Here is a 16,573-nt window from a genome sequence, read left to right on the forward strand (position 1 = left end):
AATCTATCTATCTATCTATCTATCTATCTATCTATCAGTATAACTTATCCTACTGTTTTATTCCCCTACACCAGTCACATCTGCCTGTACCAACTGTCTACTTTAAATAGTGTCCAAATCCAACTCTCTCACCTCCCTAGTCCTTCCTGCAACAACTATTTTTTCTCACTTTCTTAAGAAATCGGAAGATTTGGCTGAGAAGTATTTACATTTCCCCTACGATGGATTTCATTCTTGAACCCACCCGTAAGCTGCAACGTGTGGCCTCAGAACCTCTACTTCACTGGAAGAACAGACGCTGACAGGGAATTAAATGCGGGGCACGGAAAGATTTGTGTCGCCTGTTGCTGGTACATGACGTGATTGCACATTTCCAGTAACACAACTGGACAACTCCCATATATCTGTTTTCGAAACTAATTAGCAATGTAGACAAATTGCTATAGCTATACATAAATAACATAACTGTGTGCTAAGTCTCCCGTGGATCATTGCGGAACGACAGCAGCTGCAGCGGTCACTCTTTCCTTTAAGGCTCTCTGGTGACGCTCCCGTTGTCAAATCTCGCGTTAGCCGCCGTCCTGATCACTACGTAATGTGCCGTGCTGCTTCTAGCGGCGCTGGTGACAGTGCTGAAAGCTGTTGGGGTGAGTTTTTATTAAATGTATTCTTTAGCGAAACAGTTAACACGTTCATTTGTAATATCACTGTGAGGCATTTTTTTCTCATCCGGTGGGTCTTTAGAGGCGAACAGGTTATCTTGCGCTTTGTCATACGCAGAGTTTGGGCCTGGGTGGGGGCGGCCGTGTTTTTCCTCCACATAAATCACCACACAGGGCCACGGAGTGTAGCATGCTAGCGAGCTAGCTAGCTGTAACCGCTACTAGCCATTTAGCATTGCGGACAACCTAGCCGAGTCGGTGACGGTATGAAGAAACAGGACAATATCGTCCTTTCTTAAACGTGTCCCAGTGTAGCTCAGAGACAGCTCTGGAGGCAAGCTTGTGTATTAAACAATAGAGGCACATGAACACAATAGAGCACCAGCCTCTGACAGCTCGTACGTAGCTTCTTTGTTGTCACGTCCTCGTGCCGCGAGCTCCGCTAACGCTGTAATTCAGTTACCGCTGCGCAAACAGAATGAACGCAGTTTTTGAGACTTTGTGTTGGCCTTAATTAACCGCAGGTATCCGTAGACCAAATGGTTGCGAATGCTTAAGGATTGTCGTGCCGTCCGCAGTCACTTTCCAAATTCGGCTTTTGTCTTCATAATAAGCCGTGTTGGAGGACAGCGCAGCGTTATCTAAAATTATATATAACATTATATGTAGCATTATATACTTCAACGTCTGTGCCGAATTTCCCCCCTCCCCCTATCACAACGCCAAAAGCCACATCAGAGCTTTTTCTATACTTGTTAGAGTGAACGACAAAAAAAATGCATTTTTCTGAATTGAGATCGGAACGCACGTCTGTACGAGAGTAACGTGACAGGCTGCGTAACTACTTTCCACTAACTTTACGATCAGACACTCCAACGTCTTGAACATTTGACTTAATTGACGGGAATAACGGCTGCCTAGAATACCTCATGTATCCCGCCGCATTGAATTTATGTCCCCCGTAAAGACTCGGAGACGCCCTGAAGTATCGGGCTGTTTACGACTGTAGCGTTAGCGAGATGCTAATCTGCCAGGTTCTGTTTGTCCACACAAGGTCATTTAGAGATTTATACTGAACGATTACTGCACTTGTCACTTTGTTCAGCTGGCGGCAAAGAACGACAAGCGCCCGGTTGCGGCGCGTATTGTAGAGTTTGACATGTGTTGCGACACGAACTGGGCAGCCGAGATGTGACGTTTCCGATGGCGTTGTGTGCCGCAACGTGTTGGATCAGGCCATGTTAGCTGCTCCAGCTGAGGATAGCGGATTGCTAGGAAGTCACATGGCCGGTCCTCTCAGGGCGGGTGTTGTTTGGGCCAGACCAGAGGAGCACCGTAGTGCTACAGCCTGTCATACTGAGGATCTTGTCGTTTAAAACTGTCCTGTGATGGCTGACATGTCTCCTAACGTTTGCTGCTAAATGATTAACGAGCTAAACCAGACTGCTGCTTAACCAGAACGCTCTAAACGGCCTCCCGGTGGTCTCGGACGGTTTCACCTCTTTTTGCGTCACAAAAAGCGGGGAGCAAAAAATCCCGTCTTCTCCTCCAAGGTTATTTTCGCAGAAGTGCTTTCTCTGTTGGTTGCTCATAACCTTTAACACACTTACCCAATCCATCTCGTGATAGCTGCCTTCTCTGTGCTGCCACTAGGATGTACAGCTTCCACTGAGTTTAGTGTTACACCAGAATTTGCAAAATGTACAGACAAGTGCTTGTTTGTTAATGATATGAATGTCAAGGAAGCCCCTTTGAGAGAGGGAAAAAAACAGCTTTGTGTTTGAACCCTCTAGGATGTGGGATGGGAGGCATTGCCACACGCTTACAGCAAAATAGATATCATGTGTCCTGGGTTGGCTCAACCGGCTTGTTTTTAAAGCGTGGTATTTAGGTCAACAACACTCTAACCTACTGATGAAGGTCACTTTCTGAGTTTCTAACTAAAAATAAAAAATAAAAATCCACATGCATGATTACACACAATCTTTATTTAATCTAGACTAGACTCACCTGAACACGAGGACAGTCCAAAACAGCCGAGGGCCTCTGAAATGTTGGTGGAAATATAATAGCTTGCCCTAAAAGCACGCACAAGGACTTGTTGATCTACAGCTCGTTGTGTACTGTAAATGATCTGCATGTTAGTGGTGCTCAAAGCAGTGTGTTTCTCATTCACTCAGAGCTCACAGAGAGCTGCTGTGCACAATGCTTGCCTGCCATCAGGAGCAACTTCGGGTTCACTTTGATTGTGACGGGGCGTGGGATCAAATGGCTAATTGCCAGCCTTGCAATTAGAGGACAACCCACTCTACCACCTTAGCCACAGCTGCCCCGTGTCTAGAGTCATTTGAGGGAAACTTATTTTTGTATGGGGGTGAGGCAGTAAAGAATCTTGTGTACTCCATAAACTTCACGTCACTTGTGCTTGGGGTTGATATGACGTTTCATGCAACAGAAAATGTGGAATTCTTATTAGATGATAGTCAATTTCTTTGCCTCGCTGTAGACCAGGGATCTCCAACTCTGGTCCTCGTGAGCTGCAGGTTTTAGACATTTCCAGCACACCTGACTCACATGAATGGATCATTAACAGACTTGTGTAGAACTTGGCTACAAGCTGTTGGAGATCCGTTAATGTGAGTCAGGTGTGTTGCAGTACAGAAACGTCTAAAACCTGCAGGACAGTAGCTCACGAGGACTGGAGCTGGAGATCTCTGCTGCAGACTCTTGGAACCTTTTTTTTAATAAATTGTGTCTGTGATGTTAATGTGATGGGTTTATCTAATCAGATGTGCTTTTTTTCCCTCCCAACAGTATGAAGTGAAACAGAACAGAATTTTTGTACCATCCGCAACTGCTTCAAGTTCAGATCACAACAAAGAAACTGAAGACAAACCTCCCAAAACAAAGTTGCAACACTGAAGACACGTGGACAAACAAAAGGATCACTTCAAGGGTTTAAAACACAAGAAGTAACCAAATCCTGAAACGACCAAAGAATACGCACATCAACCCAACGGAAACGTAGATAAGAAGCAATCCTGTGCCCAAGCATATTCTGAAAAGACCATAACTGATCTGAAACCAGAAGTTTGTGCCTACTCAACAGCTTTGACAAAGCACACGTCCCAACGCTGCTCCTAGCCCTCCTCATCCTCACTGCACCGCCGACTCACCACCGGGGTGTGGAGTGGGCTGCTATCTGCTACTTTTTCCCCCCATAGTTCCCCCATTTTTCCCTCCCTCTTCTCTTCCCTCTGTTTTCATTGTATTTTTTTTTTTTCTGAGCAGTGTTATTGCACCTGCGTTTGCCTTTTTTGCGCTCGATTTCTCCCCTTTTTTACTTTATGCAACCATCTAGAACTTGTGCCAGAAACCTGTAACAAGTGTGCGTGTTCAACTGTGTGCATGAAGAGGTCTGCAAAAACTGCAAAGCCATCAAGATCCTGAGAATTACAAGACACAAAACGACAAATAAAGGTGGGTCTCGATTGCAGTCCCTTCGAAACAAGGAGCCTTCTTGTTACTGACAACTGTGTGATTTGATGGACAGACATTTAAAACGGATTGTGTAACGATTAGTTCTCATTCAGTTTGGACAGCTGCACTGATGTAGGGCAGCGATGAGGAGATGTTTACTTTTTATGACTGTTGTCCTCCCTGTTTGCCAGAGCAGTCAACTCTGACAAACACATGCTTTTTTTTTTGTTTTTTTAATTGAAACAGGGGTTTGGCTTTTTCAAATTTTAAAAGGCAGCATCTTCAGTGTTTATTTGCAGCTACTGATTTCACTTATTAGTGCACATTTATGGTAGAAGAGGGACATATTTTATTTGCTTGGTTAAGAATGAACCCATATTTATTACTTCCTGCACATAATTACACACCCCCTCAGGTGTAAGACGTGATTTTATTCTGCTATTGTAGTGACCTCATTTGCTGTTTGCTAAAGATAACTCTTCCTGAAACTTCACATAAGCCGGCTGAACTAAACCACCACCACCACCACCACCTCCAAACAGTTGAACTGGTTATTCACTTCAGTTGGACAATGATTTGATTGCCCTCCCACACCCAATCCGCACCTTTTTCTCATTCTGTCGTTTTCAAGTTATATCCTCCCTGATTTTTTGCCTTTTCAACCCTCCCTGGGGATTAAGCCCACAGCTATTTTCCTTTGTTTGTGACACTTGGCACACTGGCTGACCTATCTACCTTACCCGTTATGTTTGTTCCTCTCTTCACCCTTGCAGACATCCAGCGGTGTATCATTGGGTGGTTACATAAGAATAGTAGTTAACAGTCAAGCAAAAAAAAAAAAAAAAAGGAAATTCAGACAAGTAATCAAGTTCAGCAAGTGCTCAAGCAAGTTTGGTCCGAGTTTATGGGAAAATATGGGCAGCCCCTGGAAAGGCTTTGTTGAGTTTACCTTGCCTGCGTCGCCACCCACCGCGTTTGTTAGCGCTGACCTGAGCAGCACCTCCCCTGTCGGACTCAGCCTGTCGCCATATGGCCGATCCGTAAGTTTCACCTATCCACCTCTCTTCTACGTGCCCCACCCCCCATCGAGCACCCATCCACCCACCTTGCCCTGCATCTTTGCTGTGAATGGCCTAACCTCTTTCATCTTTTTCAGGCTCCCGAGACTAGCCTCTACTAGTTATATGGTTGCAGGGCGAGAGGTGCTCTGCCGATTAGGCTTTAGAAATTTGGCATTTTGTACAATTCCCCGCGATATTTCTCTGTTCTTCCTTATTTTTACTTTGTGTCACAATCCAGGACTGTGACATGAGGAAAATTTTAGCGGATTAAATTAATGCTTATAGCTAACTTTGCTCTAATCAGGCAACACAAATACAAGTTGGTTCTGTGGAAAATTGGTAAGTAGATTAAACTGTTGATAAAAAACGTATTCGTCCATTAGCACTCAACTAAAACGCCTTCATTCTACCTGTGCTCAAAATGTTTTTAGATGTTTTACAATAGTCATTGCACTGGCAGCAACATGCTCAGGCGTGCTGCCTGTGTACTTGTGTCTTTAATGTTGAATGTTAAAAGACATTAACGCGTAAAAGACCTCGCGTACGTTACGTCTCAGTGTGATAGTGCAGTGCAGGACCTAACAGAAGAGGCTGCTCTGGGACCCCCCACATAACCCATAATCCATCACCAACTCTCTTTCCACTGTAGATGCGATGCTATTTGACCTGTCATTTGCATTTTCTGATTATTCATCTTCAGTAGTTTTCTTTTACTTGACCTTAAGTAACACTGCCCTTCAAGCACCTCACCGTAACTGGCTGTGCCAAGACGTCGACTGATCTTTTTAGTTCGTAGTTTGCTTTCTCCGTGGAGCCGTTCGCCAGTGTTTCCGTCCACTTGATAGTGCTGTAGATTGATCCTTTGACTTGTGATTGTTGTGGTTGTTGAACCATTATATGTGAGTGGCGGTATGGTTTTGTGCCTGGTATGTAGGTGTCACGGTTTACCTCAGGGGTTTAGTTTGACGGCGATGAGCTGAAGTATACTGGTTTTTTCCCCCAGAACATGCTCTGTTCTGTGTAGGTTCTCCAAAGGTGGTGCATGGACACACACAGGGTGCTGTATGAGTAATCATTAGATGTAGTTAGGTCAGTTAGACAGTATTTCATAGTCTAATGCTGGAAAACACCTGGTTGTACCCAATAACGCACGATGTGATATCTGGAGTAAAGTGTAATTTATTGAAGAAATGAAACCGATACGTTGCCTCCTCCCAACAGCATATCCCAGTCCTATCCCCAGTGTCACAAATGGACAGAGGCTCCTCTGAACCTCCAGTGGCTCGCAGCACTGGCCCCGCCCCCTCTACCTCCACCGGTCCCATGCCTATCCCTCGTTCCTCCTCCGTCTCTTGCCACGCCCACCCAGGAAGTAAAAAACACAAGCGGACTCCCTTGTATCAGAGATCAGTAAGAGGGCATGTTCGACGGTGCCCATACTGACTTAACAGATCTGTGAGCTGCTGTTGTGTCATGTGACCTTTGCTAACAGCATGGTTTGTAGTTGTGTGAACAACGAGTTTAATCAGGGCGTTCCAGCAGATTTTATCCATGAGTTTTTATTGATACTGCAGTTGTTCGATTGGTAGGTAAACAACTTCAGAAACTGTCTAACAAGATTTGCATGAACTTTCTCCCAAATGTTGTTGCCGAGATGTTCTGGGATTAAAGCGACTTGACGAATGGAGTGAACTGTAGCTTTGTGTGCATGACACGATGAAGCACCAGACAGTGTTGGAGTTTGTGTTTTGTCAACGGTATAAATTAATGTGTGTTTCCCCACTGATGACCAGATAGCCCTGAAAGGCTCTAATGTAGCTCTCCTGTTTTCCTCCCCCACTTCCTCTGAAGTGTGCTGTACTTGCATGATTGATTTTTGTTTTTAGTTTTTTTGTTTTTAGTTGTTTTGGTTTTTTTTCTTTTTTTTTTAAGGTTGGCATCAAACACTGCATCAAACTGTGTCTACCCTTTTTTCTTGTGTCTCCTTTCCATTGATCCACCACTGGATGCATCTTAAGACTTGCTTCTCCTCTTCTCCAGATGAGTTTTGACCCAGGAATGCTCCATAACAATGGGCACACTGCATACGCCAACGGCACAGGGCCTGGCATTAGAGAGACTGGTGTTGTGGAGAAGCTATTGACGTCCTATGGGTTCATCCAGTGCTCCGAACGTCAGGCTCGCCTCTTCTTCCACTGCTCCCAGTACAATGGCAACCTGCAGGAGCTTAAAATAGGAGGTGAGAGGCCGTGGACTTGTGGGTGGATGCTTAAAATGCCAGACATCACTTCTTGAAAAGAAACAATGCTGAAACCTGAGTTGTTCTTGTGTCACTGTAAGTGTGCTAATTTGTTTTTCTGTCTCTCTCTGTCTCATCAGATGATGTAGAGTTTGAGGTATCCTCTGACAGGCGCACTGGCAAGCCCATAGCAGTGAAATTGCTAAAGATAAAGCCAGAGGTGCTGCCAGAGGAGCGCATCTCGGGCCAGGTGGGGCCAGACCTGCACGCCTATCCCTTTACTGTGCTGCATGGTTATATTCATCCAGTTAAGGAACACCATTTTATTTTTGGTTATGTCCGTGTCTGTCAACTTAACTCTCATATTGGCCATTGTGTTTCTTGGGTAGGGGAAATGTTCTGTCCCCTGTGATCCTGAACCAAATTCCAGAATGTCTTTTTTCCATCAAAATGTACTGTTGATTTGAAATGCAGATGGCTTGTTGTTGCTGGCATGCGTGTTTGCTTGAGGTGTTGAACGTTAGAGCAGGTATGGCCAAATGATCAGCGTCATTTCTGTTTAACCTCACCTGGTCAGTCTCTCAGACTAAAACCAATCTAAAGAGTGCAATTCTGATACGTGGCTGTAAAGAGCCAGTGAGCTGAACTGCTGCATCATTAACATCAGATCAGAAGGAGAAGACAGAGGCCTCCCATGCCAGAGTTTTGTGCTTGATGCACAACATGCAAGTAATGCCACTTATCTGGTAACAGATACAAACAAATGATCAGATTCTCAAAGCAGAGCACCACGTGTCTCCTCAGAGCAGCATACTCAGACTGATTCAGTACTTGTTCTTTCAGGTTATCAACCTGCTAGAGGCCACTAAGAGACTTGACATAGCATAAAGATTTAGCAGTTATACTGCAGTCACACCCATGCAACCCCTAACACGTACCCATGGTATACCTGACGCTGTACCGTTTGAACTTCAGCCATTTCATCCATCACATTTCAAGAAATATTTTAAAATTGGCTGTATAATGAGAGTGAATGTTCAGGTCCAGGCTGGCAAAGCAGTGTGTTAATGGCCTCTGCCTGCGTTTCCCCCTTTGCCTGCAGGTCGTCTCATCTATTCCGCTGCACTTGGATGGAAAGTCTGCTCCTGGCCAGGTGCCCACTGGCAGCGTTTGTTATGAAAGAAATGGGGTAAGATCAGTGGTATGGATTGCACCGTGCGTGGTTAACAAAATGCAGGATGTTAATGTAATTAGAATTTCATCCTTCCAGTTTTTAAGGGTTTTGTAGGGACAAAGTTCCATTATTGGTTCTAAACTTGGCTTGCTGTTTCTAAATGCCTATTGACATTATGATTTAAGTCAACAATATGCAAGCATAAGCTGTGGAGACCAGTGTCTATATGTGTTTACTCCTATCACACTAGAGCTGGGTACATGTGAAGTCTTCAGCCTCCACAGCACATGAGCTTTCTGTGCTTTAATATTTTGTGGATGATGTTTATGGTGACAGTTTAGATTGTAATAGCTGCATCCCAAAACCTTTCATCTATAATTGACAGGGCTGTGACTTTCCACAGGAAGTGTTCTACCTGACCTATACTCCTGAAGATGTGGAGGGTAACATCCACTTGGACACGGGTGACAAAGTCAGCTTTTATATGGACACCAACAAACAGTAAGTCTCCTCGCCTTGTTGGTAATGTCCCAATAACGGACGAACTCTGATTTCATGTCTATTGCTTGTGTTTCAGTACCGGTGCGGTCAGTGCTCGTAATATTCAGCTTGTGAAGAAAAAGCAGATGAGGTGCCAGGGTGTGGTGTGTGCTACGAAGGTAAGGGTCGCTGATATCATTATATGAACACGTGTTATTAAGCAAACTATATCTCACAAACTAAATGCATGATCTAGAGCCGCTATACAAATGTCCCTGTCAACCTAAAAACTAGCTTGTTTGCCAACGGGTTAGTGTTTGTAACAAGCAGATGTGCTATAGATGTGTTAGGCTTCCCAGTATCACATCTAAATGCTGTTTATATAAGATTTCTTACCATGATGTTTCCCATACAGGTGATATAATACTGTTGATGATGTAGTGACTAAAATGTATACAGAAAATGTAATCTTTAACCTCAGCAGGACTTTTTTTGGCCATCCATGTAATTAGATGTTCTTGTTTTTATTCTCTTTCAGGAGGCCTTTGGTTTTATTGAGCGGGCAGATGTGGTGAAGGAGATATTTTTTCACTACAGTGAGTTCAAGGGTGATCTGGAAGCTCTTCAGGCCGGAGACGATGTAGAGTTCACCATCAAAGACAGAAATGTGGGTCTTGTAATGCTTTTCAACTGTGTAGTCCACTAGTATTTGTCTATTTGATCAGCTGTAACGCTTGTAAATAACCTGCCTGGGTGTGTTTGTAACACTCTACAGGGTAAGGAGGTAGCTACAGATGTGAGACTGCTCCCCCAAGGAACAGTCATCTTTGAGGATATCAGCATTGAGCAGTTTGAAGGCACTGTTGTCAAGGTCATTCCTAAGGTCCCCACCAAAAACCAGGCAAGTACATCTGTAAAATCTGCCAAATTAAATTTTGTGAGAGAGAAAAGCATAGAACTGTGATCTACCAACCAGGAAAAGAGCTTGAACAAATCTTTCCGCCTCCACAGAACGACCCTCTACCGGGTCGCATCAGTGCCAGGATCGGCTTCACTGACAAGGAATTGCCATTTGGTGAGAAGGACACCAAGTCCAAGGTGACCCTTCTGGAGGGAGACCACATACAATTCAACATCTCTACTGATCGCAGAGACAAACTGGAGAGGGCTACAAACATCGACATCCTCCCAGACACCTTCAATTTCACCAAGGAGACTCGTGAAATGGTGAGGAAGAGAGGAAAATCACTGTGATTGTTCTGACTGCCTATACTAGACTGTGGAGTTAAAAACAAACTGACTGGACGAGAGCGTTCACAACTCAAGTGAAAATGTTGTCGCCGTATCTTCTCCTAGGGGGTGATTGCAGCTATACGCGATGGCTTTGGTTTCATTAAGTGTGTGGATCGAGACGCCAGGATGTTCTTTCACTTCAGTGAAGTCCTGGAGGAGAGCCAGCTGCATATCTCAGACGAAGTGGAATTCACTGTTGTGCCTGTAGGTCGTGTTCAGACGTTTTTTCTCAGAAGAGTTTACCGCGCGTTATTGTGTCAGAAGGCTCATCCCAGTTATTGTTTTGCTGTTGCCAGGATATGCTGTCGGCTCAGAGGAACCACGCAGTGCGCATCAAGAAGCTTCCCAAAGGCACCGTGTCCTTCCATACCCAGTCTGAGCAGCGTTTTGTGGGTGTAGTGGAGAAGGAAGTTATTGCAGCCTCCAAGAATGCCAGTCCTACCAAGAGCAAGGAGAAGGTACAACAGTGCACAGACGCGTCCGTATGAAGCGACTCCCCCCCAGTGCATTCAAAACACTCGTCCTGTAGCTCATTTCCCTGCCCTCCCCGTCTACCCATTTTTCCTGTTTGTTTTAGTTCTAATGTTCCTCTTTTGCTTTCTCCTTCAATGACCTCCTGTTCATGCTCCTTGTCGGTTAGAAAAAAGACAAGGTAGGACTGAGACCCTCTGCATGAAGCCATACGAGTAAAGACGCTCATGTTCTAGGCAGACTGAACAAATCTAGTGTGTCAGTAGTCTGTATATGTGACTAACATTTAGCCTAAGACACACTTAGTTGGTATCTGATACTTTAGATGAGCCAACTAAAAGTGAAACACTGACACATAATGCAGTGACAGGATTGTGTAGTTAGAAGCGTGGTGCTGAGGAGCCTTCCTGTCTAATGGATCTCTCTCTCTCATTTTTTTTTTTTTTTTTTCCAAAGGGTAAAATTGTAGAAAAGGTTTGTGTCTGCAGGGCGCTTGCCCTCTGATTCCTTCCTTTACCTTTAGTTGACAGCATGGTATTTTATCACCAATTAACCCCAGAACATATGGAATCACGTTACTGATTCAGTGAGGTGTAGGTTTGGGTGTATTTTTAATATAATGTACATGTATATATCATTATTAGCCCTCTGAACTCCCAAGACCTTTCTGAGCATCTGTTGCTCCTGTGACATTTATACTCACTGTGGGCTTATGTTCCATAACATGTTAAGTCCTGCACCTCTGTGGAAACAGCACAGCCACGGCTCACAGTACAGAGAGCCTAAACACGCCTGTTGTGCAGCATAACAAAGATAAAATGCGATAAATTTAAAAAAAAAAAAAGAGAGAGAGAAAGAAAATACAAAATTGAAGTCTAATTATTTATTTAAAAAATGTAAAAACACAAAAAAACAACAACCTGTGATTGACATAAACATGTTTCCCAGGGCCCCCAGGTGTTCTATCCCACATACTAAAGATGTTTTACTACTTACATTTTTTTGTGTTCAAGCAAAACCTACAGTTCACCAACAAGTTTTTAGTCATGTGACTGTTGCTTGCAGCAGAGTCACTAGTGGTCACAGTAAGCAGCGTATCTCTGGCACATTCCTTAAAGGAGATCTGCAGAACAAAGTAAAATCAATGAGATATAACACTCCCTTCCAACCTGGTTCTGGGGTTCAGAGGGTTAAGGTTCCTCTACATGATGCAAACAACACCAAGACAACCTTTCTCCACTCTCTATTACTCAGGAGGTCCTTTTAACACTTAAATTTAAGGTGGTGACTCCAGTTTATAGTGTTTGAAGGGCAGCAGCACCTCAACACATTAAGAAGCTTAGATGGGCTGTTAATCTTCAGCGATCAAGTAACCTGGCCACGTTTCTGCTTTTCTGGCTTCTGTTAGGATTAAATGGCTGACATGATGACGATGCTGGTAAACTGCATGATGTGTTTGGTCAAAGCCAGTAGTTAAACCACAGTAGGACTGGGTAACTGTGCAGCTCTACGTCGTCAGCTGTAGAGGAGAGTAACGCTAACCAACTAGGCTGCTGCAGAATCATGCACTGTTGCCTCATGCTTCTGTAGTCTTACTGCACTCCATCTTCTAATACACTACATGCTCTGAAGTCATCTGGTTGGAGTATTTGAGCACATTGTGAGTTTATTGTAGCCTTGATGAAACCTCCAGTGTCGGCTGGGGCCACCAGGATCTAACACCTAAAATACTAATTGGAAAAATAATCCAGGCTTGATTTGTTGCCCTCTGTTTAGGAAGCTGAGGAAGGAATGATTGCATATGAAGACTGTGGAGTGAAGCTCACTGTGCCATACCACACCAAGGACCTGGAGGGAGGAGGCCACCCACAGGCTGGAGACAAGGTGCCTGCTCAGAGACTCTGCAGTTACTTTACATCAGGGGTGTCCAATCCTGGTCCTCGAGAGCCACAGTCCTGCATGTTTTAGATGTTTCCTTCTTCCAACACACCTGATTCCAATGATCAGCTCATCATCAAGCTCTGCAGAAGCCTGATAATGATCCTGATCATTTGAATCAGGTGTGTTGGAAGAAGGGAAACATCTAAAACATGCAGGACTGTGGCCCTCGAGGACCAGGATTGGAGACCCCTGCTTTCCATGATGTTGAATAGAGAATGTTCAGAGGACCCTCAAAGATATAAAACCTGTTGCAGACACTGAGATGAAACAAAAGAGTTGTTTTCCTGCAGCAGATTAATGTGGCTGATGTCACAGTCCTTTATTTTTTAGCTCTGTTATTTGCTTTAAACCTGAAGCTCAGTCGTGTTTATTCTGCTCGAGAGATCTAATATCTTGTTCATCCCCAAGGTGGAGTTCTCCATCAACGAAGTGAAGCGAACCGGCCAGCAGAGTGCCGTCTCCATCCGTGTCCTGAACCGCAACGCCTCCATTGCCAAGAGGTTGCACGGATTTGTTGCCACGCTGAAAGACAACTTTGGCTTCATTGAGACGGCGAATCACGATCAGGAGATTTTCTTTCACTACAGGTAGAGTTTTAAAGTTGTACGGTTGTTGATTTATTCATTATTATTAATGGCAGGTACAGATTTCTGACATTCAGGTGTTTGTTTTGTCCACAGTGAGATGTGTGGAGACCTGGAGAACCTGGAGCTGGGCGACACGGTAGAATACACTCTGTCTAAAGGCAAAGGAAACAAAGTCAGCGCCGAAAAGGTCACCAAGGTGGCTGCAGGTACGAGGAGTTTATGTTTCTCATATGTTTGTGAATGCTGACATAGTGCAGGGCTTTGCCTACAATAACAAGGTGTGTTTTCCACTTTCAGTTAACGGCACCGGTGAGGATGTGAGTGCGTCAGTAATGATGGGGAAAGTCATCCGTCCCTTACGCAGCGTGGACCCCTCCCAGACAGAATACCAGGGGCTTATTGAAGTAACAGAGGAAGGTGGGTGGCTTGTTTTTTTTCTTTCTTTCTTTCTTTTTAATCTTAAATTTAGTCAAGCATTTTATCTATTTCTGTATTTTTTTTAATCACATGATCCCTTTTCAGACGTGGGATACATAGCGTTGCTGCGTCATCAGTCTGTCAGTGGTTCTGTCAGTTAGACGTCTGTCACTGTTATGTTCCAGTGTTCAGTCTAACCACAGTGACAGAGCCACACATGTGCTGTCTGTCGTTCTCATGTGATCGGACAATAACGGATGCAACAATAAACAGACTAATTATAAACTGATGGTGACTTTTAGGTTTATTCGTGATTTCCTAAACACCTGTGATGATGATCTAACTCCTACTCAACAGTCACAAAGTGTGATTCTGTCATGGGACTTGTCAACTCAATGCTAAAGCGCCTCCTCACCCCACAGGAGGAACTAAAGGGCAGAACTATCCATTTGGAATCATGGGCATGGCCAGCAAGGCGGACTGCCTGCAGAAAGGAGAGCTTGTGAAGTTCCAGGTTTGCACAGTTGCCCAGACGGGTCAGAAGATGGCCTGCAATGTGGTCCCTCAGCGCAGAGCATTGGTGGAGTGCGTCAAAGACCAGGTAGCTTCATTAGCTGAGCTTCATTCAGTTCCTGCAGCACAGAGGAATGAACGAACCTGACGTTGTGATTGTTGTCTCTCCAGTTTGGCTTCATCACGTATGAAGTCGGTGAGAGCAAGAAGCTGTTCTTCCATGTGAAAGAGGTGCAGGACGGCCTGGAGCTGCAGACCGGGGACGAAGTGGAGTTCTCGGTTGTCCTCAATCAACGCACAGGAAAATGTAGTGCCTGCAACGTACGCAGAGTCAGGTAAGGACGAGGACTGTAAAGGCTGAAGAAACCGATTTCTGATGAACGTTGTTGGCTACATGTAGGACATGGTTAACTGTGACATAAGATGGATGCTCATGATGTGCCTCGTGTCTCAGTGAGGGGCCGAAGCCAGTGGTGACGCCGCGTCCTGATCGTCTGGTCAACCGACTGAAGAGCATCACTCTGGACGACGCCAGCGCTCCCCGCCTAGTCATCGTGAGACAGCCCCGCGGTCCTGACAATTCAAAGGTACTAGTCAGCCTTTAATACTGATCTAATGCATTAGTCTTCTTAGAGATCATTTCAGTGTCGGTACTAAACTACAGCTTTGCATACAAATGTATTCGATGATTAGCTTTTCTCCAGAGTTGTTTTTAACCTGTTGAACGTCTGCTCACGCGCAGGGCTTCAACGTGGAGCGCAAGACTCGCCAGCCTGGTGTCATCGACTGAGCGATGCAGAGCTCGGCCCGTTGGGAGTTGGTGGATGCTGTCCCAGAGGCGGCAGCAGCAGGGGGATAAGGGAATTTGATTTGACACATGCTTGTACTCAAACTCATCCACAGAACATACGCACACATACAGTAATCAGCATGTGTAATCTTTGTCCCCATTGATGCGTGCGAGGGAACCTTTCTTATTCCACAGTTCCCTGCCTCCCATGTATGATGTAAACAACAAGGTTCCACCCTGCAGCGTACGTGGGATCTCTTGAGTGTGTGTGCGTGTATCCTAGAAGTGATTAGTGTGTAATGGAGGTATTTGTTTCTGAGGGCCTGGTTCCTCTAATCAGAGTGACGATTGTGTGGCTGTCTGTGTCCTGATCTTTTGAATCTGCTTTGTCTGGAATTCTGCACCTGTAACTGTCCAGTAGTTTGATAGATTGGTAAACGAGTGACTGTTGGCATGTCTTTGAACCTCTGCTCCATTTTTGTTCCTTGTACTTTTTGCTCCTTTACCCATGGAAACTTAAATAATTTCTTTATCGAGTTTCCTCTACTGTATGCTTTCCTACAAAACGCATAAAGCAAAGCAAAGTTCCCTCCATAAGGAGGATCATATTTCTCATATGTGCGAGCTTAAACTGAGGATTCTTCTCTGCTCGGTTTTTTGAGCAGTTTTTAAAATGCTTTATTGAAGAGCTGAAGTGAAAGCATGTTGCGTGCGTGTGTGTGCAAGTGTGTGTGTGTGTGTGTGTGTGAGCGATGTATGTGAATGTCAAAGTAGTTTATCTAATGGGATTCACTTTCAGCAATCTGGAGCCTTTAGATGCCTTTTTGGTATTCACATGCTCCACTTAAGCATTTTTCCCAGGTGCAGAATTCCTTGTGGCATCTTATATCTGCAGTTCTTTTATACTCTCTCTCTTTTGTTTTTTTTTTCTTTGTTTTTTTTTCTTGCACATATTTTTTGCTTTTTTTTTTCCATTGAAACTCAAATGCTAATATTGAATTCAGTAAGAATAAGGTGCCTAAAAAAAAAAAAAAAAAACACAAAAAAACACACAAAAAAAAACTACAAGCAAAATGAAAAAAAAATTATAAAAATTAGAAGTATCCTCTGTTCCCAGCCAACCGCCAAAATATTCAGAACAATCTTAGGGTGGCTTTCTTTTCTAGTAGAAATAATACTGATATGCATCCCAAACCTGTGGGTTGAACTATACTGTATGTAATGTGTGCTTTTTTTTTTTTTCTGGCTGAGAGGAAATAAACGTTAAAAAGGCGTCTGTATGATGCTTGGCCTTCGTGTCGTCGGACCCGACTAGTTGCAGTGACCATGAGTTGAACGAGCTCCTGCGGAGGTCAGTGAGGCAGAGAGACTGAAGGCTGCTCTTCAATCTGGTCTCCAACAGGACAGCAGGACATCTCAGGAGTTAAGAAACAAAGGAGGAAGAGAACTGAGGCCAAAGCTGATT

At 44.3% G+C, this 16,573-nt stretch overlaps 1 protein-coding gene across 9 annotated transcripts; it reads left to right on the forward strand.

Moving 5' to 3' along the window:
- Positions 1–545: 545 nt before the first annotated feature.
- csde1 (cold shock domain containing E1, RNA-binding) lies at positions 546–16,177 on the forward strand. 9 transcript variants are annotated; one of them, XM_008291419.1, is made up of 24 exons: positions 546–647; positions 3,477–4,142; positions 4,916–5,182; positions 6,425–6,613; positions 7,244–7,442; positions 7,583–7,749; positions 8,545–8,631; positions 9,020–9,117; positions 9,194–9,275; positions 9,635–9,763; positions 9,872–9,997; positions 10,108–10,323; positions 10,453–10,593; positions 10,686–10,847; positions 11,030–11,041; positions 11,317–11,334; positions 12,637–12,744; positions 13,210–13,388; positions 13,482–13,594; positions 13,686–13,805; positions 14,228–14,406; positions 14,490–14,653; positions 14,773–14,905; positions 15,061–16,177. In XM_008291419.1, the coding sequence occupies exons 3-24, from the start codon at positions 5,057–5,059 to the stop codon at positions 15,106–15,108; spliced, it is 2,796 nt and encodes a 931-aa protein (XP_008289641.1). In that variant the 5' UTR covers positions 546–647; positions 3,477–4,142; positions 4,916–5,056; the 3' UTR covers positions 15,109–16,177. The 9 variants fall into 9 exon arrangements, with proteins under 9 accessions (XP_008289641.1, XP_008289644.1, XP_008289642.1 ...); XM_008291422.1 differs by having other exon boundaries at positions 7,583–7,692; XM_008291420.1 differs by lacking the exon at positions 11,317–11,334.
- Positions 16,178–16,573: the final 396 nt, after the last annotated feature.

The sequence above is a fragment of the Stegastes partitus genome, unplaced genomic scaffold (genome assembly GCF_000690725.1).
Source record: "Stegastes partitus isolate 25-593 unplaced genomic scaffold, Stegastes_partitus-1.0.2 Scaffold742, whole genome shotgun sequence".
NCBI classification, from domain to species: domain Eukaryota; kingdom Metazoa; phylum Chordata; class Actinopteri; family Pomacentridae; genus Stegastes; species Stegastes partitus.

Coding starts and splice junctions, on each gene's coding strand:
- csde1 (XM_008291419.1), top strand. CDS start 5,057: ATGGGCAGCCCCTGGAAAGGCTTTGTTGAGTTTACCTTGCCTGCGTCG. Junction 13,389..13,481: donor GAGATTTTCTTTCACTACAG/GTAGAGTTTTAA, acceptor TTTTGTCCACAG/TGAGATGTGTGGAGACCTGG. Junction 14,407..14,489: donor TGGAGTGCGTCAAAGACCAG/GTAGCTTCATTA, acceptor TTGTCTCTCCAG/TTTGGCTTCATCACGTATGA.